Source organism: Oncorhynchus nerka, linkage group LG22, assembly GCF_034236695.1.
Source record: "Oncorhynchus nerka isolate Pitt River linkage group LG22, Oner_Uvic_2.0, whole genome shotgun sequence".
NCBI classification, from domain to species: domain Eukaryota; kingdom Metazoa; phylum Chordata; class Actinopteri; order Salmoniformes; family Salmonidae; genus Oncorhynchus; species Oncorhynchus nerka.
Genome location: NC_088417.1, coordinates 38,893,146 through 38,919,803, shown reverse-complemented (window position 1 = coordinate 38,919,803; position 26,658 = coordinate 38,893,146). Strand labels below are relative to the sequence as shown.

Below are 26,658 nucleotides of genomic sequence, written 5' to 3'. Positions count from 1 at the left end.
ATCACATCTGGAGTCCCTTAACAGTGTACACTCTGTCTGCGTACTGTACTTCTACATGCTGCCCTGTACACGGTGGGAAGACAGCAAGACACACCGTCGAACCACCCTCTCTAACCCTAACTGGATATCTGTGTGTTAACAGAGCGGCTCCTCAGATCGGACAGGTTTATCCGTATGCCTGCGTGGCCCAGCAACAAAAGGATAGACGCTCAGCTGGATATTGTAAGCCACTTTATGGTCCAAAATTGGAGTCTGGAGTTTTTGCTGAAGACCTGACGAGGAAGAATGCAAGATCTGTTACTTTACGGTTCACCACCAAACAGACATGGCATTGGTTGACTACTCTAAAGGCCGTGGTTTGAATTCCCAGATCATCTCAGAGATGGCTCCATTTTCTGCTCAGCGCATTCAGTATCCTCGTGTCTGTCTGTGGGTCTCCAACGCTTCACGGTCTTTTGTATCATCCAGGCTGTGTCCCAAATGGCACCCTATTCCCTGGGTAGTGCCTACAGGGCTCTGGTGAAAAGTAGTGAACTAGTGTTAATGACCTTACATACTAGTATCCCCTTATCATCCATTCCCATTCATTATGGCTGTGTCCCCCTCCCTTTATTTATTTATTTTACCTTTATTTAACCAGGCAAGTCAGTTAAGAACAAATTCTTATTTTCAATGACGGCCTAGGAACAGTGGGTTAACTGCCTGTTCAGGGGCAGAACGACAGATTTGTACCTTGTCAGCTCAGGGGTTTGAACTTGCAACCCTCCGGTTACTAGTCCAACGCTCTAACCACTAGGCTACCCTGCCGCTCCGTAACCACTCTCATACCACACTCCACCTCTAATCCCCCCCTCCCTCCAAAATCATCACATGACCTTCAGACAGACTTCCTGCCTGCCTGGGGCTGGACAGACCAGGCTAATTGGTTCATTGAAAGGGGTCGACTTTACAGCATCAACAATCAAAGCCAATCACGGCGTTCCATGGAGAAGGGCTAAATAATCTGTGGACTCGAGGCGGTTTGCCCGGTGGTTGCACACTACGGCATATCAAATTCATATTTACTCTCTGTCGGCGATAAATGAATATTTTTATTAGGTAATAACTGTAGTCAAAACAGACATACCAGACTTACACTGTAACAGACACATTACGATATGTCAGACACATTACGGCATATCGAATTCCTATGCCCTGTCATCAATAAATGAATTATTGTTACGGGATTGCTGGATATAAAAGTATCATGAATCAATGTATGCGTATGCAGCAGCAAAGTTGTAAAATATATATTTCAAAAAATAGGTTAATGGAAAAAAACATGAACAAAAATGAATAATTGTAGCAAGAGTTGCAGTCAAAGCAGATAAAGCACACGCTGACACATTCAGAGGTAGGAGTAGCTGCCTTATTTAGCCTACTGTTGTACAGTCTTATAAGATCCAGAGTCTGGGAAAAAGAGATAGTGGCAACGTTCAAACGAGGGTTTAGCTGTGAAATCCCTCTAGCCAGAGATGGACTGCATCCCAAAAGGGCATCCTTTTTGTAGTGCACAAAAAAAAAGATGTAGCGCACTACTTTTGGGCAAAAGGGAATAGGGTGCCATTTGAGACGCAAAAAAACAAACCATATGAGACCACATGATGACAGGTCCATTGACCTTCCCAGAACCTACGTTCAATCGGTTTCAGCAACTTTGAAATGTGCACAACTGATTTGGCCCAGCCATTCGATTACGTTCACTCAGGCAGACCTCAGACTCACATACAGACCTCCGTGTGCCTGCACTGAGAGAGCCTATACAAAACATATTAGCCTGAGCACACAAACATAGAGGGCTCGCCGACAGCAAACTCAGACTCCCGTACTTTCACGAGCCAAACGTACTCATACGAGCGATGCAAATGGAAGGTTGGAGATTTACAGAACGTTGACGTTCACATATTATTACAATGCACTGTGGCAATCAATAGTGTCGCTCAGTTGCTTGTTCATCCGACCAACTTACTACAAATACTGAATCAATATGCTCTCAATTTCAACCTGTACATAAGAGGCATACATGCCCAGTCATCAGTCACATTCCTGATCATAAGCAGAATTAAATAGATTAAATATTTCCCTCCAGATTTGAAGACATTTAATAGAATAGAAGATATTTACAGTGAATTACCAGCACAGCGATTATCTCCCTCCTGCAGAGCTTCCCATATCCTAGTCTAGTGGAAACTCCCCTGGTCTGCTGAACACACACATCCTGCTGTTATTCCAGCCCCACTGTTCTGTTCTGTTCTGTTCTCCCCCAGACTGGATAGAAGGATGGTGGTGACTTCCAGTCCAGCCTGCCAAGGATAAAACTCACATCAAAGTTCTATCACCACCACAGTGTCAGGGGAGAGCAGTCAAGGGATGTGGGTGTGTGTGTGTGTGTGTGTGTGTAGAACCAGGGCAACCACATATGCATGTGGACGCGCGCACACAAAACACACTATTCAAAATCAACACATAAAAAAAATATATAAAAAAATATTTATTTTTTTAAAGCTCTAAATCATGCATTGAAAAAAATTCTATCTTTGTGCACCGAGACAAGATTTATCTGGGAGCAGTATATCGATTTACAAGTTTGACAGTGTGTTTTAGATCAAATGAATAGCTCTGAAATGTCCCCAATCCCCTTTGGTGTTTACAGCCTCCCATCTCGTGAGGGCTGGAAGAAGACAGAACGATGACACCGGTCCCCAGAACAGATAAGACCTCAGCCTGCTAGGCTAAACCTCACTGGTAATACTGGTAAAACTTAAATCAGTGTCTCTGAGAAACAGACTAGCCATAGGGAAATTCGGGAAAATGCCAGGTGGACCAGTCCATCTTTAGCCAAGAGCGACAGTCTAAATATTTTTTTTTTGTTGCACAAAATAATCATTATTTGGATAATAAATGGGGGCCTCTAGGAAAACAAATGGCCTGGTGTATTAGAGATTTCTGGTCCCAATCCACCCCTGGTCTCTCCCCTCGCAGCATGGGACATAGACCCTAACGACCACTCAGACGGTCCATCTTCACCATATTTGTACAATGAAATTGCTAGTATGTCTCTAAATAGCAAGTAAAGTTGTATTCCCTTAATAAGGAAAAAAAAAGAAAATCACATGTTAAACTTCATGTGAAATATAATCACATGTGAAGTGTTTGAAAACCATATGGTTTCGCATGTGGATATTTTTCATGAGATTTCACAGGCAATGCCCTACAAAACAAAGATTAGTCCTTAAGATGTCATCAACTTACATATCTGACTGCATTGTGTAGGTGTATTTATACAGTAATTATTATTCAACATGTCCTCACCTGGGATTTGAACTCACACCCTCTTGGTTCACAGCATTCCAAACTTCCTGCTACGCCACCATGTCTGTGGCGATTACTGACTTCACCTGTGTCCCTACACTTTGGACTTCAAAGTAAATCTTTAAAAAAATACCCTCAAGAAAAAAAATATTGTATTGTATTCATCATGGTGATTCAGGGGTAACATTATTCCCCACCAACATTAAACTATACAGAAAACCCTCAAATTGCTGAAAATTAAATTAATGATGAGAGAATAGTCAGATTATTTGCTAACTTAAATAGCAAAATAGTGCCATCTGCACTGCTAAGTGCAGAGATGTATTATAGGTAATGAATCTGTAGGGGACTTTGTATTCTACAGACTTTGTGGCCCAAGGTTGTGAGAGATCAAATCCCAGGTGGGGTCATATTGAAAAGTCAGCACTAAGAGATCATGTCAAATGGAATCAGATTGATTAAAGATGTTTACAATATTTTAGCTGAACAGCGTACCACTTAACTTAAAACCCCCATACCATTTCATTACTTCCTGTAAAAAAAAATGTTTTTTTGTTTGTTTTTTTTAACACAGGAAATGTGCAGTTTCACATGTGAAAACATAAGAGACATACGAGGTCAGTTGTTCACATGTTACATTTAGAGTTCACATGTGAGCAGCATGTGAAAATCTCATTCTCACATGTGAATGTTTTTCATACGTGAAAATACAAAAAAAATTGAAAATGTATCAAATGTTGTCACGTGTAGTTTCATGCCATCGCGTGTTGAAATTTTGCGTCGCCATGTCACATCTATTTCACACCGAAGACATGTTTTCACGTGTACTTTCATAGTCTCACGGGTTGCTTTTGCACGAGATCACATGTGAAACGCCTGTGATCACGTGAAATTCAAGAGTTATGTTGCACAGCATTTAAAGTTACAGGTGATTACATCAGAAGATAAACGTTGGAAATAACACGAGGTTGTTGGTCATGGAATACCTTGCACGCTTGCTTTACTGGTTCTGTTTTGTACTGGTGCCTGTAACTGTCATGCAATTTTGGGATTGAGTTTAACAGGTCTGGGCTACCCAGGTCTTAACAGATCATTTCATTTACCCATTACTGTCCTTTCCACACACACACACACACACACACACACACACACACACACAGTATTTGCTGACAGAGCTCTGGCATCACGTCCTGTCTAGACCTGTTCTTTAATGTCATAACATTAGTACTCCGAGTATGATTTATCCCTTCTGACGCTTCCGGCTTTACCGTAATAACAGCTCTGCTGGGTTTCATTCTAAGAGGATCCACACCCGCACAGAGAGAGAACACACTCTCTTCCAGAGAGTTTGTCCTGGCCTGTATAACAGTTTAGGTCTAATTTGAGCCACTGTGTATATCTGATGATTGTGAAGACACACACACACACACACACAGTATTTCTGTTACATGGATTTGAAATAGGTATTTAAATAATTCTTTAAAATAATATGGACCCAGTGTGCTTTGTAATTTGTACATTTTGGTCATTTAGCAGACCCTCTTATCCAGAGTGACTTACAGTCAGGGAATTCAACTAAGGTATATAAACAACAACATATCAGTTTTTTTGTTGTTAATAAGAATGTGGTTGTTGTGAAGGCGTGTAGTTAAATGTATTTTGTATTTCAAAGAATTAAAAAAATAAACAAATACAAAATAGTGTTTTGTATTTTATTTTGATCCATTGGTAACATTTTGTAATTGTAACAAGATAGTTCTTTCCCCATCTCTGTCTGAATATAATACATCATAGCGAAGAAACGGGAGAAGGTAACAAGAAATGTGAGATACCACCTGTTACGTCTTAAGTAATATCTTAAGTAAAGTCTTCTTAGCATCACATCTCCCACATTCTCTCATAGTTAAGTTAACGTCTGAGAGTAAGTCACAATGGGTGCGCCCGCAAATGGCACCCTACTCCCTATGTAAGTGCTCTACTTTTGACCAGGGCCCAAAGGTCAAAAGTAGTCCACCCATAAATGGAATAGGGTGCCATTTGGGACAGAGGCGAGGTGTAGTTTCTTCAGAGTGCGGAAGAGTCGCAGGGCCCTGATCCCCATTATTAAAGTGTCTAGTGAAATGCTTACTGGGGACCACTCACACCCCTTTACTCTACCCACACCAAATGATCCTCCACCTCCCAAAGGAGAGGGAGGGGTGGGCGGGCAACACAGCGGCACAAACAAACACACACATTCGCACAAACACACTCTTAGTCACACACGGAACTTTTCATTAGATTTGACATTACTTAAGCAAATGTTCATCTCTCTTTCATGTGCGTTTTTACCTCCTGTAATCCCAGCATGCACACACACACACACAGCAACACAGAAGGTTCAGACAATCTTATCAGACCTGGATTTGTTTGATTGACCCATGTAAATAGGGAAAATATCGCTCCTTTCAACTCTACAGTTGCCCATCATCATCATGCCCTCCTATCACTCTCCTCCATCTGTTCCTGTCTTCTTTGACCTTTACGTGCATGCTCCTTGCGCACCATTGACCCCAGCATTGTTTTTTCTTTGATCTGTGCCTATATCAGTTATATCAGATACTACAACGCACTACACTCACAACTCCAGCACACACACGCTGATATTACAGTACACTAAACTCACGACTCAAGCCCTTTCTATCACACACACACACACACAACCTGCTGGAGAGAGAACCTGTAATCGACAGACAGATCTTCTCCAGTGACAACTGATACTGGTGCTCAGCCAGTATCCAAAACATGACTCATTCATCCATATGAGATTGGAAATGAAATATGAACTCAAACACAACGTAAACAAATAACAGAATTGCCCAATAAGGTAGGGAGCTGAAGGTTCGAGTTGCCAAACGTCAGCCTCGAAACCTTAATGACTTGGAGAAGATCTGCAAAGAGGAGTGGGACAAAATCCCTCCTGAGATGTGTGCAAACCTGGTAGCCAACTACAAGAAACGTCTGACCTCTGTGATTGCCAACAAGGGTTTTGCCACCAAGTACTAAGTCATGCTTTGCAGGTCAAATACTTGTTTCCTTTATGGCCACTTCTTCGAGATAGGGGGCGCTCTTTTAATTTTTGGATAAAAAACGTTCCCGTTTTAAACAAGATATTTTGTCACGAAAAGATGCTCGACTATGCATGTAATTGACAGCTTTGGAAAGGAAAAACTCTGACGTTTCCAAAACTGCAAATATATTATCTGTGAGTGCCCCAGAACTAATGCTACAGGCGAAACCAAGATGACATTTCATACAGGAAATGCCCCAGATTCTGAAGGTGCTATGTTCCAATGTCTCCTTATATTGCTGTGAATGCGCCAGGAATGAGCCTGCACTTTCTGTCGTTTCCCTAAGGTGTCCGCAGCATTGTGACGTATTTGTAGGCATATCATTGGAAGATTGACCATAAGAGACTACATTTACCAGGTGTCCGCCCTGTGTCCTGCGTCGAAATTATTGCGTAATCTCCAGGTCCATGCGCGTTCCATTTCTTCAGAGGAGAAACCAAACTGCCACGAATGATTTATCATTGATAGATATGTGAAAAACACCTTGAGGATTGATTCTAAACAACGTTTGCCATGTTTCTGTCGATATTATGGAGTTCATTTGGAAAAAGGTTTGCGTTGTAATGACTTAATTTTCGGGTTTTTTCTTACCCAAACGTGATGAACAAAACGGAGCGATTTGTCAACACAAATAACATTTTTGGAAAAACTGAACATTTGCTATCTAACTGAGAGTCTCCTCATTGAAAACATCTGAAGTTCTTCAAAGGTAAATGATTTTATTTGAATGCTTTTCTTGTTTTTGTGAAAATGTTGCATGCTGAATGCCAGGCTTAATGCTATGCTAGGCTATCAATACTCTTACACAAATGCTTGTTTAGCTATGGTTCAAAAGCAATATTTTGAACATCTGAGATGACAGTGTTGTTAACAAAAAGCTAAGCTTGAGAGCTAATATATTTATTTCATTTCATTTGCGATTTTCATGAATAGTTAACGTTGCGTTATGCTAATGAGCTTGCGGAGATAATTACACTCCTGGATACAGGTTTTTTTCGTAGCCAAACGTGATGAACAAAACGGAGCGATTTGTCCTACACAAATAATCTTTTTGGAAAAACTGAACATTTGCTATCTAACTGAGAGTCTCCTCATTGAAAACATCTGAAATTCTTCAAAGGTAAATGATTTTATTTGAATGCTTTTCTTGTTTTTGTGAAAATGTTGCATGCTGAATGCTAGGCTTAATGCTATGCTAGGCTATCAATACTCTTACACAAATGCTTGTTTAGCTATGGTTCAAAAGCATATTTTGAAAATCTGAGATGACAGTGTTGTTAACAAAAGGCTAAGCTTGAGAGCAAATACATTTATTTAATTTCATTTGCGATTTTCATGAATAGTTAACGTTACGTTATGGTAATGAGCTTGAGGCTATAAATAGGATCTCGAATACGGGATTGCTCGTCGCAACAGGTTAACTCCTCACGCCATTTGCTCACACTGTATATAGACTTTCTTTTTTTTCTATTGTGTTATTGACTGTACGCTTGTTTATTCCATGTGTAACTCTGTGTTGTTGTTTGTGTCGCAGTTGTACATTTACATTTACATTTAAGTCATTTAGCAGACGCTCTTATCCAGAGCGACTTACAAATTGGTTGTAAATGAGAACTTGTTCTCAACTAGCCTACCTGGTTAATTAAAGGTGAAATAAAATGTCAGTTATCAGCGATTCTGACAGAGGTGAATCAGAACAAAAACCTGTCTAATAACAACAATTATATGTTGACTTCCAGTGTGACTCAGACTTGTGTTGTAAGTAAACTACGCCTCTGCAAACAATGCTGTTGTGTATCATACCAAAGAATCCTGCTACATCAGAAGATTAGCTGGCCAGATTAGCTGAACTACTCTGTTTTCCATGTGTGCATTGTGAGACTTGTGTGTGTAAAGACTGTTGTCTGTCTAGGGGTGTTATCAGGTCTGGTTCTGTCAAAAAGGCTTATTCCACAGCCCTCATCCTGCCCCCCCCGTCACCCCCTTTCCCTCAGGATTAAACCCCAGGCACGGCGCCAATCTATGGGTCACTTGTCCCCTCAGCATCCCATCAACCCCAAACCTCCAGCCCCAACCTCCAGGCCCCACTTTAACACCCTCCACCTCCCGGGATGGCAGGTCTGCACGTGTCTGTCGTTAACTCCTCAAGCCCTGCGGCTGTCGTTCGTTTCAGTCCGAGGAGTCATTCTGATCTGAAGGCGGCACTTGTGGAGGAGTGGTTGGAGAGGACCTGAGCAGAAACCATTAAATAGCCTCAGCTCCTGCCTCCTGTTCTGACAGCCGTTGAGACTGCTGAGAGGGGCTGATTAAAAACAGATGTCTGGACAGACACCTGCTACACTGAGGTGATTGTGTGAATTGAGACACACAGGAATTAGAGCCATGACATGTCTCTTTATGAAAATAACACAGCATCTCAGTTAGAGGGTTTTGGAGGGATAAGAATTGTCTCACTCCAAGCTTTGGGGAGAAAGTCAAAATATATATCCAATATGGTTGGTTTTAACCAGTCCGTTGACATTTCAGTGTCATAACGAACTTAGCATTACAGCATAGTAGACTTGCAATCGTGTAAGACTTCTGTAAGGGACCTAGATTCCAAACTATTACATCACCTCTGTTGACTGTACATTCACGTTATTAAATATGTAACACAGCAATAAAACATCTGAAGAACATAGTACACACTCCAACTCTGAAAATCCCAGAGTGAAGAAAAATCAAATTTCAACTTTTTCCTGCATGTTGTTCGTGTTAGAGTTAAAGTAAAAAAAAAAAAAATGGAAGCATTTATTTCGCTTTCAGTGGATGATCGCAAATTCCAGCCAGAGAGAGAGAGAGCTGCTTCTCACTGTGCCACTGTTATCTAGGTGACCTTGGAGTTAAGGAATAACAGTGTAGCTGGGCCAGAAGCCTGGGGAGAGAGGTATGCAAGGGATCGGACAAATGTTGCAAACATTGAATAAAGTCTTTCACAAGTCTCTGAGGGAAGGGAGAAGATATACTCACTGGTATGAGTCACTCAATGAGTTCTACGGATTGTGATTCTCAAATGTGACAGGTGGCAAACCCATGGAGCTTCCAAAGAAAATATACAGATCCTGGCCTGTGTGGTCTAGTGGTTAGTGCCACAGACCATGCCACACAAGAGGCTGTCCACAGTGTTTATTTTGCCACCAAAAACAATCCATAAGGAAATAGAGGGGGTTACTAATCACAATGTGTCCAAGTCATTTTGTGTCCACCTGTAATGTAACACCCCCCCCACCCAAAGTGAGAGTACAAATCAGTATGTGCTTGCCGCTTCCTGACCGCTGGCCCTCCTGTGAAATCTCAACCCAAAGTGAGAGTACAAAGTATGTGCTTGCCGCTTGGCTATCCCGCACCGTAGCCACAGTTGAGGCTCTTCTTGTCCAGACAACGATGTGACAACGACGTGACAACAGTAGTGTGGGAGAGAATGGCCTTAGTGGCTTTTCACTCTGCTAGTGATTTTTCTAGTCTGCACTGCTTTTCGGAACAACAGTAAAATGTCGGACTAAGGTAGAGTTGTGATGTGATAGTTGATGAATGAGAGGGTTTGGGGTTGGGATGCACAATATAAAATCGGTAAGCATATCGGAATTGGACGATATTAGCTAAAAATGCCAACATCGGCCCGATGTCTAGTTTTACGCCGATGTCAAATCCGATGTCAAAGCTGACGTGTGTACCTATATAAATGTAGGTAGATGAAGTAATGACGCCACGAAAAAGACAGTGCGGCACGTACATCACATAATTCCTAACCTAGCCCACAATGTCTGCTATGTGGATCTATTTTGAAGTTTCAAAGGAAGATAACCAAAAGGCTATAAGAAACATTTGTGCTGCTGTTCTTTCCCGAGGAGGAGAGAAAGTGAAATCTTTCAATCCCCCAAAACAAATTACTCATTTGAAAGTGCATCGCCCCCAGAAGTTCAGCGACTACTTGGTACAAAAGCAGTAAAAAAAAAAACTAAGGGCACACTTCCAACAACTAAACAAGTTCAAGTCGAGCAGTCATTTGAAAGAGTAAGAACGTTTCAGCGAGACAACTCAAAAAAGGTGAAATCCATTAACGCCAAGATAATAGAATTCATTGCCCTTGACAACCAACCGTTCTCCGTCGTGGACGAGGTTGGCTTTCGCCGACTGGTCGAGCACCTCGAGCCCCGGTACACACTAACCAAGTAGTCGCTATTTTTCAGATGTTGCCCTACCGGACTCAACAATACCACAGTATTGTTGAAACGCACATCCGTGAGCTACTTACTATGGGCGTCACCGCTATTAGCTTCACGGCTTACATTTGGACCAGCAATGTCATCCCCGTGAGCATGCGGAGTCTGACAGCACAGTGGGTCGACGAGGATTTCGTCCCGAGGAAAGCCGTAATGCGCGCTCAAGAATGTGCTGGTTCTCATACCGCTGCTGCCATTTCAAAGGCATTTGAGAAAATGTTTGAAACTTGGAAACATTAACACACTCCTATCGCCATTCGACCAAACGGACTCGAGAACTAAGCTCATCAACTGCGTCTGCAGCAGACGTGATAGCCTCGGTCATGGCATTGAAACGCCTGCTCAACAAAACTGCCGACACAGACCGTGGGATTAAAACTTGCAAAAGTACTGTACTAGAGGCTGTGAACAAGCGATTCGGTGGCATTCTCTCTGAGCCTCTTTACTGTGTCGTCACCATGCTCATTACTACTTCAATGCAGACAAGGTTTACGTGAAATGTTACAGACACAGCTGGACAAGATGGAAACGGACACAGTGATCAGTGCGCGGCGTGGAAGAGGACCCACGACAGAAGAGGCCACGGACAGACAGAGCTGAAAGTTCACTGCTTGACATGTATGATGAAATCCTGGTTGAGAATGAAACGACGGAACATATGAACAACTAAAACAGCAAGTAAGTGAAATAAATAGATACCAGTATGTTTTACTGGTAATGGGGACATATGTAAATGCCAACAAAACAACTTTTTGGTCAGTGTGTGTGTGTTTCAACTATTTAACTGTACTAGAAGGCTGCTAAAATGTTAAATATTAGTTATCGGTGCCAGGTTTTTTGGCAAGGAATATATAGGTATTGGACAAAAATGGCCTCTTTTAGCACTAATTAATATATAAAATGGTAGCTCATTAGAATATTTTGGGGCGTGGTTTATGCTATTAAATGGTACATATGACTATGGCTAGTGATGGTGATTTGTGAAAGATTCATGTATGGCCTTGTGTTAATGTTCATACAAATATTTACACATGTTAAGTTTGCTGTACCAAACGTAACATAACATATTAAATTCGCTTTTCCGGATATACATGTTCTATGTTACGTCTAGTCTATGAGACCAGGCTGGGCACCTACCACGTTCAAAAGCACTTAAATATGTTGCCTTGCACATTCACCCGCTGAATGGCACATACACAAGGCTTAAAAATCATTCTTTAACCGGTCTCCTCCCCCTAATCTACACTGATTTAACTAATGACATAAATAAGGGATCATAGTTTTCACCTGGTCTCAGTCTCATGGAAAGAGTAAGAGTTCCTAATGTTTTGTACACTCAGTGTTTAGCAATTCAATATCAGCCCGCATGATGCCGATCTCACGTCTCTCGCGGTTATAAAGGTTTTGAGAAACCCCAGCGCACCACAATATTAATTCCGTAGCCTGCATTTGCATGAATATGATTAATACAAAACCAAAATAGAACGTCAGACAATTTCTTGTTCCAGCGTTATTATAAAACTCAAGTGCCAACTTTTTCAACATTCCGATTCCGCCCCCGTGTGAGCACCTGATAACCCACCATTCCTTGTCTTGGTTCAAGTATGCACCACGGTTCAGATAAAATAACATTAGAATACAAACTATTGCTAAATGAGCGCATTCCTAGATTCTACCGTATTCGCATAACATGCAAGTTTCAAGAGGTACAGTGCACGGCCGCATGTTTGAATTGATCTAAGAATGCGAAGAAACGCGCACAAAACATGAAAGAGAATGAATAGCCTACCTTTGTTCAAACTGCGAAGACGAACGTTTATTGGTTCCTTTGTCAGAATGTGATTATTTGTATTTCCATGAAGAATTCAGATAGGTGAGAAAGAGCCATGAGTTCGGGCAATCCTCTTCCATGCAACTTCAGTGAGTTCTTACGTTATTTCATTTACATACGAGCTCCACTCTCTCGACTCGAACAGGCACCTACATGAAAACTGAGCCTCTCAAGCGGTAACATCATGAGTCTTCAAAATAACTTTAACTCCACCCATTTCAAAGCTGAATTTACCTGTATGACTGCAATATCTAAAAATGTGTTTCCTTTCCTATTTTAAGTTAATATAGTGAAAATGTGTTTCCTTTCCTATTTTAAGTTAATATACAGTATATGCAATGTAGGGTCTTAATTTGATCGCCCTGTTAAATGTAAAAGTTGTAGTGCATTTGAGGTATAAAAAGATTTCTGAAGTTTCGACTTTGAAATTTCAGACTTCATTTTCCTTTATGAAAAATGTCCATTCATTATAATTCACAGTTCCTGCTGCAGGATTATTTTTCTGTTGTCGCAAACTGGCTCAAATTAAGATCTTACATCTGTAGATAGGCAACTAGCCTCATGTTGCTGAAATATATATTAGGCTTCGCTCTCACTCACCCCCCCCCAATGACACACACACACACACACACACACACACACACACACACACACACACACACACACACACACACACCTGTCCCAGTATTGTAACCTTAACCCTAAAATAAAAACAAAGGCAAACTACTTCTAAAAATAAGCTACTAAATAGCGACCAAAACTAAGTGCTCAGATGCATATGATTTCCAGTGGATCAACATTGCTGCTCAGGGGTTGAGTAGAGCTGAAGGATGGGACTAAAAACAAACTAAATATAACTATTGTAAACTATACTGTGTCCGTAAAATGTCAAATGTATATAGTATGTACAGTTCATTCGGAAAGGATTCAGACCCCATGACTTTTTCCACATTTTGTTAAATTACAGCCTTATTCTAAAATTGTCCCCCCTTCAATTTACGCACAATACCCCATCATGACAAAGCAAAACCAGGTTGTTAGAAATGTTTGCAAATTTATTAAAAATAAAAAACAGATATCACATTTACATAAGTATTCATTGCCTTTACTCAGTACTTTGTTGAAGCACCTTTGGCAGTGTCGAGTCGTCTTGGGTATGATGCTACAAGCTTGGCACACATGTATTTGGGGAGTTTCTCTCATTCGTCTCTGCAGATCCTCTGAAGCTCTGTCAGGTTGGATGGTAAGCGTCGCTGCAAAGCTATTTTCAGGTCTCTCCAGAGATGTTCGATTGGGTTCAAGTCCGGGCTCTGGCTGGGCCAATCAAGGACATTCAGAGACTTGTCCCAAAGCCACTCCTGCGTTGTCTTAGCTGTGTGCTTAGGGTTGTTGTCCTGTTGGAAGGTGAACCTTCACCCCAGTCTGAGGTCCTGAGCGCTCTGGAGCAGGTTTTCATCAAGGAGCTCTCTGTACTTTGCTACATTCATCGTTCCCTCGATCCTGACAAGTCTCCCAGTCCCTGCCACTGAAAAACATCCCCACAACATGCTGCCACCACCATAATTCACCATAGGGATGGCGCAAGGTTTCCTCCAGACGTGACGCTTGGAATTCAGAGTTCAATCTTGGTTTCATCAGACCAGAGAATCTTGTTTCTCATGGTCTGAGAGTCTTTTGGTGCCTTTTGGCCAACTCCAAGCAGGCTGCCGTGTGCCTTTTACTGAGGAGTGGCTTCCATCTGGCCACTCTACCATAAAGGCCTGAATGTTGGAGTGCTGCAGAGATGGTTGTCCTTCTGGAAGGTTTCCCATCTCTGCAGAGGAACTTTGGATCTCTGTCAGAGTGACCATCGGTTTCTTGGGCACCTTGGGCTAACACTTCTTAAAACCTGTTTTCCCTTTGTCATTATGGGATATTGTGTGTAGATCGATTAGGAAAAACATGTACTTAATATATTTTAGAATAAGGCTGTAACGTAACAAGTCAAGGGGTTTGAATATTTCCCGAATGCACTGTATAAGCTGGAAGTAGAAGCCCAAGAGTTGTTGTCCATTAGTTTACTCCAATTAGGGGAGGGATGGTAGAGTTAGGGGAAAATAATAAAGGAAAATATATTTAAAAATATATACAGTATATATATTATCTATACAGTACCAGTCAAAAGTTTGGAGAAACTTACTCATTCAAGGGTTTTTCTTGATATGTATTATTTTCTACATTGTAGAATTATAGTGAGGAAAAACTATGAAATAACACATATGGAATCATGTAGTAACCAAAAAAGTGTTAAACAAATCCAAATTTATTTTCTATTTGAATTTCTTCAAAGTAGCCACCTTGTGCCTTGATGACAGCTTGGCATTCTCTCAAACAGCTTCATGAGTTTCATTTCAGTTTACAGGTGTGCTTTAAAAAAAGTTCATTTGTGGAATTTCTTTCCTTCTTAATGTGTTTGGGCCAATCAGTTGTGTTTTGACAAGGTAGGGGTGGTATACGGAAGATAGCCCTATTTGGTAAAAGACCAAGTCCATATTATGGCAAGAACAGCTCCCGAGTGACGCAGCGGACTAAGGCACTGCATCTCAGTGCTTGAGGTGTCACTACTGGTTCGATTCCAGGCTGTATCACAACTGGCCGTGACTGGAAGTCCCATAGGGTGGCACACAATTGGTCCAGCATCGCCTGGGTCAGTGTTTGGCCGGGGTAGGCTGTCATTGTAAATAAGAATTTGCTCTCTACTGACTTTCCTAGTTAAATAAAGGTTTAATAAAAAAGAAAAAGAAAAGAGAAACGACAGTCCATCATTACTTTAAGACATGAAGGTCAGTCAATCCAGAACATTTCAAGAACTTTAAAAATGTATTTGTGCAGTCGCAAAAACCATCAAGCGTTATGATGAAACTGGCTCTCATGAGGACCGCCACAGAAAAGGAAGACCCAGAGTTACCTCTGCTGCAGAGGATAAGTTCATTAGAGTAACCAGCCTCAGAAATGGCAGCCCAAACAAATGCTTCACAGAGTTCAAGTAACAGACACATCTCAACATCAACTGTTCAGAGGAGACTGCGTGAATCAGGCCTTAATGGTCGAATTGCTGCAAAGCAACCACTATCAAGGGACACCAATAATAAGAAAAGACTTGCTTGGGCCAAGAAACTGTAGTTCAATGGACATTAGACCGGTGGAAATTTGTCCTTTGGTCTGATGAGTCCAAATTTGCGATTTTTGGTTGCAGCCGCCGTGTCTTTGTGAGATGCAGAGTAGGTGAACGGATGATCTCTGCATGTGTTTCCAACTGTGAAGCATGGAGGAGATGGTGTGGGGGTGCTTTGCTGGTGACTGTCAGGGATTTATTTATAATTCAAGGCACACTTAACCAGCATGGCTACCACAGCATTCTGCAGCGATACACCATCCCATCTGGTTTGCACTTAGTGGGACTATCATTTGTTTTTCAAGAGGACAATGACCTAACACACCTCCAGGCTGTGTAAGGGCTATTTGATCAAGAAGGAAAGTGATGGAGTGCTGCATCAAATGACCTGGCCTTCACAATCACCCGACCTCAACCCAATTGAGATGGTTTGGGATGAGTTGAAGCTCAGAGTGAAGGAAATGCAGTCAACAAGTGCTCAGCATATGTGGGAACACCTTCAAGACGGTTGGAAAAGTATTCCATGTGATGCTGGTTGAGAAAATGCCAAGAGTGTGCAAAGCTGTCATCAAAGCAAAGGGTGGCTAATTTGAATAATCTAAAATATATTTTGATTTGTTTTAACACTTTTTTGGTTACTACATGATTCCATATGTGTTATTTCATAGTTTTGTCTTCATGTCTTCACTATTATTCTACAATGTAGAAAATAGTAAAATTAAAGAAAAACCCTTAAATGAGTAGGTATGTCCAAACTTTTGACTGGTACTGTACTTACAAAACAATATATGGAGGATTGGAAGTGATGCAGACAACTACATTGATGGAAGCTACAATCTATCTCCAATATTAAAGCTGCCCCCCCAAAAAAAAAATGAACATTGCTGCTCAAATTGTTGAGGTTGTTGTCTTGAATTGCAATGATTGCTGTCTCATAAAATCTTATTCATGGGTAATCAATCATAATGGGCAGAAAATGCAGAATGCATACCAATTCGCATGCACACACACACATACACGCACAGCCAGTACACCCTTATGACTTAGTACCCGGCTCACATTTATCTCTATTGTTTTGACTATAAAGCCAGGTGACCATGCCCCTTTGTCTCATCTGAACCACAAACAGAGAGGCCAGGTGAACCAAAGGTCTGAGGTTCTACTGCTCCTTCTCCCAAACCTTCTTCTGCTCAGCCAAGTTGCCCCAAGGGTGATACGGCAACATACATTCTTCATTGTCTAAAGCAGGGATGTGTAACGTTCTTCGTCGAGCGAAAGAGAGGAGGACCAATGCGCAGCGTGGTAAGTGTTCATATTTTAAATATTTTAATGAACACTGAAAACAAAACAATAAACAACCAACGAACAGTCCTGTAAGGTACAACACTAAACAGAAAATAAACACCCACAACTCAAAAGTGAAACCAGGCTACCTAAGTATGTTTCTCAATCAGGGACAACGATTCGCAGCTGCCTCCGATTGAGAACCATACTATGCGGAAACACAGAAATCCCAAACGATATAAAAACGAACATAGACAACCCACCCAACTCACGTCCTGACCCTACTAAAACAAAGATATAATAACAGAACTAAGGTCAGAACGTGACAGGATGTCAAACTGCATTCGGTCATCACTGAGGTCTGGAGGGACGCACTTAAAATGTCATATATTTGCTCGCCGTGAAATGTGCAAAACATTTTCCCCTATCCACCGCGTTTGGAATTTTTGATACTATACAGTGCCTTGCTAAAGTATTCAGACTCCTTGGATTTCTTCACATTTCATTACAAAGTGTTACAAAGTGGGATTCGAATTGAGTCCATACATGTTAGAAACACCTTTGGTAGCGATTACAGCTGTAAGCCTTCTTGGGTAAGTCTCTTAAGAGCTTTGCACACCTGGATTGTGTAATAGTTGCCTACTATTATTTTAAAAACTCTATAAGCTCTGTCAAGATGTTGGGGGTCATAGCTAGACAGCAATTTTCAAGTCTTGCCATAGTATTTCAAGCAGATTTTTATTTATTTTTTAAAGTAAGTTGGTAAGGAACATCCACTGTCTTCTTGGTAAGCAACTCCAGTGTAGGTTTGGCCTTGTGTTTATTGTCCGGCTGAAGGGTGAATTCCTCTGCCAGTGTCTGGTGTAAAGCACACTGATTTTGGTTTTGCTCTAGGATTTTACCTGTGCTTAGCCCTATTCCGTTTCTTTTTTATCCCGAAAAACTCCCCAGTATGTGCCGATGTCAAGCATACCCATAACATGATGTTTGAAAATTAGGAGGCAGTTACTCAGTTATGTGCTGTGTTGGATTTGCTCCAAACATAGGGCTTTGTATTTAGGCCAAAAAGCACAAAATGATCACGATACTTAGATGCTGATACGATATGTATTGCGATTCTCACGAGTCTATATATTATGTATTGCGATTCAATACTGTGATTTTATTGAGATTCCCATGGTCCAAACATATTGCTCACCATACAGTATGTCTGCAGCAGAGGGACAAGAGTGAGCCATGAGAAATAAAAGTACTGGAAACAAATATGGCTCCCTATTTTAAAAGAAGATGGAGAACAAGCTATGCAGGAAAGATACTCGAGTTTTGGTGCATGTACAGCCAACTAGCGCATAAAATAATGTTGTGATATTGTCTAAACGATACAGTACAATAGATTGCCAAAAATAATATTCTGATATGTAACTGTATCGATATTTCCCCCATCACTAATATATATATACTGTATACACTTTTTATTTTACTCAAACACCCCGCAGGCCATATTGAATGAGCTTGCGGGTAAAATGTTGAACCTTTTACTGCAGTGGGCTGAATCAGGGTCCCACAGAGTGTTTCTTGGTAGTCTTAAACAAATCGACTTTGAAACAAAAGTAGTAACCTGACACACATGGTTATGGGCTTAAAAAAGAAGACACCTGTACATTGTCAGATGTAGAATTGAAATCTATTCAGTTTTGAGTTTGCATCCCAATATTACACTTCTTTTTATTTGTGTATTTTATTTGATTATACATCACAGAAGCCTGAAAATGTGTTTTCTTTTAAAGAAAAAAGATAATTGACATAGAAAAAAATTTATTGAATTATGGAATTATGACAAATATGAATACTATTCCACCCATGAGTCTAAAGAGTGTGCTTTTGGTCAATGACAGCAGGAAAGGGCTCCCACACCTGGTCTAAAGACTCTCAGTCTGAGTCCCAAAAGGCTACCACACTCTCAGCCGTAGAGAAATGCTTATTGAAATTCTTGATTATCGTGGATTTATCAGTGGTGACAGTGTTTCCTAGTCTTAGTGCAGTGTGCAACTGGGAGGAGATAATCTGTAAACTCCATGGAGAATAAGTGTCCCAAAACCTTTTGGAATTAGTGCTGCAGGATGCAAATTTCTGTTTGAAAAAGCTAACCTTTGCTTTCCTAACTGTGTGTATTGGTTGCCGACTTCCCTGAAAAGTTGCATATCACGGGGACTATTCAATGCTAGTGCAGTACGCCACAGGGTGTTTTTGTGCTGGTCAAGAGCAGTCAAGTCTGGAGTGAACCAAGGGCTAGCTCTACATTCTTTGAAAGGGGCTTGCTTATTTAAGATGGTGCGGAAAGCACTTTCAAAGAACAACCAGGCATCCTCTACTGATGGGATGAGGTCAATATCCTTCCAGGATACCCGGGCCAGGTCGATTAGAAAGGCCTGCTCACAGAAGTGTTTAAGGGAGCGTTTGACAGTGATGAGGGGTGGTCGCAGGCAATGAGGCAGTGATTGCTGAGATCCTGGTTGAAAACAGCAGAGGTGTATTTAGAGGGCAATATGATATCTATGAGGGTGCCTATGTTTATGGATTTGGGGTTGTACCTGGTAGGTTCCTTGATCATTTGTGTGATATTTGAGGGCATCTAGCTTAGATTGTAGGACAGCCGAGGTGTTAAGCATATCCCAATTTAGGTCACCGAGCAGTACAAACTCTGACGATAGATGGGGGGCTATCAATTCACATATGGTGTCCAGGGCACAGCTGGGAGCTGAGGGGGGTCTATAACAAGCGGCAACAGTGAGGGACTTATTTCTGGAGAGATGGATCATTAAAAGTAGAAGCTCAAACTGTTTGGGCATAGACCTGGATAGTATGACAAACTCTGCAGGCTATCTCTACAGTAGATTTGCATTCCACCCCCTTTAGCAGTTCTGTCTTGATGGAAAATGTTGTAATTGGGGATGGAAATTTCAGAATTGTTGGTGGCCTTCCTAAGCCAGGGTTCAGACATGGCTAGGACATCAGGGTTGGCGGAGTGTGCTAAAGCAGTGGATAAAGCAATCTTAGGGAGGAGGCTTCTGAAGTTAACATGCATGAAACCAAGGCTTTTACGGTTGCAGAAGTCAACACATGAGAGCGCCTGGGCAATGGGAGTGGTGCTGGGGGCTGCAGGGCCTGGGTTAACCTCTACATCACCAGAGGAACAGAGTAGGATGAGAGTACGGCTGAAGGCTATAAGAACTGGTTGTCTAGTGCGTTGGGAACAGAGAATAAAAGGAGCAGATTTCTGGGTGTGGTAGGATAGATTCAGGGCATAGTGCACAGACAAGGGTATTGTAGGGTGTGAGTACAGTGTGGGTAAACCTAGGCATTGAGTGATGATGAGAGAGGTTGCTCCTCTGGAGGCGCCAGTTAAGCTAGGTGCAGTCTCCGCATGTGTGGGGGACAAGGGAGCTATCTGAGGCATGTTGAGCAGGACTAGGGGCTCTGCAGTAAAATAAAACAATGGGAGCTGCCCTAAACAACAGTATACAAGGCATATTGACATTAGAGAGAGGCATAAAGCAATCACAAGTGTTGATTGGGAGAGCTCAGACAACAACAGGTGAGACAACAACGGGTAAACAGCTAAGACAACAACAACGGGTAAATGTGAATGAATGGGCAGAGAGTTCAGTTAGCTAAACACAGGGCCTGAGTTTGAGGTTGGGGCCGACAGATAAACAAAATGAGGCATCAGCTGTGTTGCAGAGTGATCATAGGGTCCAATGAGCAGCAATAGATGAAACAGGGAGCCGTCTAAAGACTCTCAGTCGGAGTCCCAAAGGGCTACCACACCTGGTCTAAAGACTCTCACTCTTTGTGTGTGAGCAGAGGATTCTGATGATGAATCTATGGTTATTAAGCGGTCATTATTAATGAATGACCAACATGCAATAAGAAGCTAATGGTAGATGCAAAGTTTGTAGCGTTTGTGAAATATTGAATGTGAACACTGGGGGCCAGTTTCCCAGATAGAGATTAATTGACCATGTTTCTTTGTCCAAGACTAGCTTTAATCTGTGTCCGGGAAACCGACACAGTACGGAGCCTAATGTTTACCACTTCTGCACAAGACAAAATACAAAAGAACAAGAATTTTGGAGCAGACTAAGGAGAAGAAAAGGTGACAACATGATTTATCGAATGGACTTGTGGCAAAACAGGGAGAAATAGTGTTGCAATTGGACTGTCACCTGACCCAAACAAGACAAATACAAATCACTTGTAACACCCCAGGTGTAAAAGAGTAGTCTCACATTCATTGATAATTTGGACGAAAGAAATTGATTAACTAGGGAAAGTGTCACAATAGAGCCCAAGTGAAAGACTGGCAGTAAAGGTAGGAAGAGATGAGAGAGGGTGTGCTAGAATAGCAGTGGGTCGGATTCGGTCCCACGCTTTCACTGGTACATGTATTCTGGTGGCGGTGGCTTAGACCGCCAGTAGGAAACGCAAGTAAAAAATAAGTAATGAAATATCTCCACTGTCACTAACCTGTTCGTCACTAACCTGTTCCCGGAGCCTCTCCTGGTGGCCCATGATGGCCGAGGCGTGGTGAGGGTATTTCTGCTTCAGGTGCTCCAGGAAGGCCTCCCTCTTCTTGTCCATGTCCGAGGGCTGCATGGCCAGGATCTCTCGGGAGCTGCGTGCCCCCCCTAACGTGTGCCTGCGGGGGACGTTGCGGCTGCTGTTACTTTTGGGGTCCTGGGCCCGGGTGGGGGTCCCATTCGGGGGGCCCTGCCTCCTGCTCAGGTGCTCGGAGTCCTCCGGGGAGGTCACCTTTAGGTTGCTTTTGGTTTGCTCTGGAGAGAGAGGGAGAGAGGCTGGGTCAACATACGGGTACTGTGGCACTATTCTTACGGTGTGTGGGTGCATGGTTTCTCCTGGGCCAAAAAGGGGCTTAGGAGGTGGGTGTGGCAGTGGGCAGGGAAGTGGCGCCGAAGAATGTACTATGCAGGAAAAAACAAATGTGTTATTTTTTATACATTTGCTAAATATAAATTTTGAAAATGTTGCTTTGTCATTATGGGGCATTGTGTGTAAATTGATGAGGGAAAAAGAACTATGTAATATATCTTAGAATAAGGCTGTAACTTAACAAAATGTTGAAAAAGTCAAGGGGTCTAAAAACTTTCCGAACGCACTGGCAGACATATCAGTGTGGATGACGCATCACCACCTCAAGCTGAACCTCGGCAAGACGGAGCTGCTCTTCCTCCCGGGGAAGGACTGCCCGTTCCATGATCTCGCCATCACGGTTGACAACTCCACTGTGTCCTCCTCCCAGAGCGCTAAGAACCTTGGCGTGATCCTGGACAACACCCTGTCGTTCTCAACTAACATCAAGGCGGTGGCCCGTTCCTGTAGGTTCATGCTCTACAACATCCGCAGAGTACGACCCTGCCTCACACAGGAAGCGGCGCAGGTCCTAATCCAGGCACTTGTCATCTCCCGTCTGGATTACTGCAACTCGCTGTTGGCTGGGCTCCCTGCCTGTGCCATTAAACCCCTACAACTCATCCAGAACGCCGCAGCCCGTCTGGTGTTCAACCTTCCCAAGTTCTCTCACGTCACCCCGCTCCTCCGCTCTCTCCACTGGCTTCCAGTTGAAGCTCGCATCCGCTACAAGACCATGGTGCTTGCCTACGGAGCTGTGAGGGGAACGGCACCTCAGTACCTCCAGGCTCTGATCAGGCCCTACACCCAAACAAGGGCACTGCGTTCATCCACCTCTGGCCTGCTCGCCTCCCTACCACTGAGGAAGTACAGTTCCCGCTCAGCCCAGTCAAAACTGTTAGCTGCTCTGGCCCCCCAATGGTGGAACAAACTCCCTCACGACGCCAGGACAGCGGAGTCAATCACCACCTTCCGGAGACACCTGAAACCCCACCTCTTTAAGGAATACCTAGGATAGGATAAAGTAATCCTTCTCACCCCCCTTAAAAGATTTAGATGCACTATTGTAAAGTGGCTGCTCCACTGGATGTCATAAGGTGAATGCACCAATTTGTAAGTCGCTCTGGATAAGAGCGTCTGCTAAATGACTTAAATGTAAATGTAAATGCACTGTACATACTATATACATTTTACGGACACAGTATAGTTTACAATAGTTATCTTTTGTTTGTTTTTAGTCCCATCCTTCAGCTCTTCTCAACCCCTGAGCAGCAATGTTGATCCACTGGAAATCATATGCATCTGAGCACATAGTTTTAGTAGAGTTTTAGTAGTTTTAGTAGCATCGTTTTGGAAGTAGTTTGCCTTTTGTTTTTATTTTATACAAACTGGGACAGTATTATTTTACTGTTTATTCTCACAGTGTGTGTGTGTGTGTGTGTGTGTGTGTGTGTGTGTGTGTGTGTGTGTGTGTGTGTGTGTGTGTGTGTGTGTGTGTGTGTGTGTGTGTGTGTGTGCGTGCGTCCTTGGGTGCATTTGACAAACCTTTAGGGCATACACATGACTATAAAACTATAGTCTAAGTTAGAGACCTAATCCCTAAACACCAGTGGACCAGCCAGGCTGGGAGGGGTTCAAACTGCAGAGGTTCAAACTGTAGAACCCAGTTCCTACATTTAAATATAAAAATGAATTTTATCAAACAAAACTATGCTCCATTTTATCTCTGGGACCCTCAGGATGACAAATCAGAGCAAGATTACTGAATGTAAGTACATTATTTACCTTCAGAGGTAAATGTATCAAACCAGTTGCCGTGATAAAATGTTTTTGTTGTGCACTCTCCTCAAACAGTAGCATGGTATTTTTTCACTGTAGTCGCCACTGTAAATTGGACAGTGCAGTTAGATTAGGAAGAATTAAAGATTTCTGCCCATATAAGACATGTCTATGTCCTGGGAATTTTTTTTTGTTACTTACAACGTCATGCTAATCACATTCGCACACATTAGCTCAACCGTCCCGCCGGGGGAGGACACTGATCCTGGCTCTAGACCAAAAATGATGTATCTACAGATCAGACCTGGGTTCAATTACTATTTGAAATTAGTCCAAATGCTTTATCTGCCATTTGACTGAGCTTGCCTGGGGCAAAGGAAAAAATATTTGCAGAATATTCACCCTCGGATGATACATGTCCCGAATGGACATGTACTGACATAGCCAACCGCTCTTGTTCAGTATACACGGGTCCATCTGGGGCTCAAGCTGAAAAGATTGTCGGTTCTCTACTCGATGACAGCATCACCAGAGAACTAAGCATCCAAGAAAAGTATGTGAAGCATTGTTCTGTTATCTGTTGGGAATTTTCAATAAATCTAGCCACAGGAAACAACCTTTCAAAGTTTCATTGCATGAATTATCATAAAATCATAAAGTGGGATATTGATATCTTCCAGGATAGGAAGCATCCAGTACTGCAGACTAGTCCCCAGGAGTGTCCCAAATCACACGCTATTCCCTATATAGTGCCCAACCCTGGTCCAAAGTAGTGCACTATAAAGGAAATAGGATACCATTCAGGATGCAACCCCCCCCATCTCATCACATAGTCATGTTGTTGCTTATTTCAGTGATCGGGAACTCCAGATTTCATGTGACAGAAACAATATCAGTGATGAAAACATCAAACTGAAGCAGCTGTTCACTTTAAACTCTCCCCACTTTCAAAAGCCTGGGCAAATATTCAAAATATGTCTAGGAGAGTGACAGAACGTTATCCAGAGAAATGGGAAATGGAATCACCACAGTGAACAGAAGTCACTGAATACAGACATTCGTCAAAGTCAATATTTTCAGGAGGAAATGTTGTTCCTTCCAGTAGCACATTAGGATGTTTAAAAAACGGCAGCCATCTTGACTTGGAATAACACCATTCTCTAAAGGGATGTCCTGTCTTCCTCTCAACTGTGAACTTTGATACATCATGAACTTCCAGGAAAAACCGAAACCACATGTCTAGTTAAAAACATAAATATTGAAAACCATTCAACTTCATTTTAACACATCAACATACTGTTAACTACCCAATATATCAACATGATATTCAATCATAAAGAGGCATCCTGGGATCTTAAACCCTTACAAATTCGTAACATATTGTACAAATTGAATTCGTAAAATATCATACGAATTGCAATTAAAAAAAATGCATTGCAAGGATGTTGTAGTATATAATTGTGCACAATTATATACTGACTGAAATTATACAAAAGCTCTGGAGCATCACCAAAGAGAGAATGAGAAACATTTCCTTTAGTTCACGCTCTAAACACTCTATCTTGTTATAAATCCCCTGTTCCTTGGGACTGGGCCATAACACTCCAAATCACTACTTTCGATGACTATTTCACTACTACAGTGTGCTATATAGGGAATATGCCATTTGGGATGCATCCAGTGTGTGTGTGTGACAATGAGGGGCTTGCTGTGAGACTGAGAGCTATCCCATGGGGCCGTGTGCTGACACAGACTCCCCCCCCACCCGCTGTAATTCTTCCAGGCTGTTGGTTCTCTGTAGGGCCGGGGCGTGGAGGATAAGAGAGGACGAGAGGAGCGGCGGAGTGTGAAAACACAGGGCGGGAGTAATAAAGCACGGTGATCTGTTGGCTTGTTCCTCGAGACTGCAGGTACAGCCATAATGTGTACTTGTCAAAGGCTAATGGGGAAACATATGGGCCTGGCTATGGCTAGGGAGGTTACCTCAGGATTCGTCTCTTTCTAGGTCAAGCACACAGCAGAGGAGATTAGAAAGGGCATTTTCAACAGACATTTTTCACTGCTTCGGTTCAACGGGGCAATCTGGGAATTGGTACATGACAATCAAAGCGGCAGGGTGTTGTTGTTTGAATCCTAGATTGGCCGTCATATGACATTATTATTTTTTCAATTAGGAAATTCTTAAAAATCATTGTCAAGGGGTGCTTGATCAGCCCGATTGGGGGGAAACAAGCAAAACCATTATTTTCTGTACATCTGTTCACAGAGTCTTGAAATGGGAGATTCCTCAGGCTTTTACAACGAGGCCATACCAGCGCAGGCAATGAAGAGACGAGGCTTCTCACAAGACACACTGGCGGTGGTAACAGAAAGTCGTGAGTGTCGGGAATGCAAAAGAGAAACGTCTACAAGATGCACTCTCTCCATAACACCTACAGCACCATCGCCAAGCTCAACGGCAGTCGTGTGAAAAGCATCCAGCCATGGCATATCCTCATTGCTGTGTTATGTTCCCTCCCTCACCAAACAAAAGCACATGGGGTGTAACACGACTTTCGGGTTCCAGCGTTGCGTTTCAGTCCGCTCTGCTTCGCTCCCACACAGTAGTGTTTCCTATCGCATGGTGTTTTGGTCTGTCAATTACTGGTCACCCAGTGTGACCACTTACTTCGTCATTTGCTAACACGCATGACTATTTCTATGTCTAAAAATACACTAAAGTGTTCTGTTAGTAAGTGCCGTACTAAAAAAAGTCACGTCCGAATTATGACTCATTGAACTCGAAACTCTTGTTTGAATGAGCAGGAAATACTTCAGTGGAAGGGAAATGGCAATAACTATTTGGACTTTAATTAACCATGTGTGATAAAGGATGAAAGAAAACCATTACAGAGGTATTTTGGAGACCTTTTGTATTTCGTTGACAAGATGTCGTCTCTGGAGTAGAGATCCAAGAGT

The 26,658-nt window shown here is 42.3% G+C and overlaps 1 protein-coding gene across 1 annotated transcript in view; it reads right to left on the bottom strand.

Annotated features, from left to right (window-relative positions):
- LOC115105150 (sickle tail protein homolog) overlaps window positions 1-26,658 on the bottom strand; it is a 165,480-nt gene that overhangs the window by 53,437 nt on the left and 85,385 nt on the right. Inside the window, 1 exon segment of the mRNA XM_065007142.1 lies at window positions 21,535-21,827. Within this exon segment, the coding sequence (XP_064863214.1) occupies window positions 21,535-21,827 (293 nt within the window).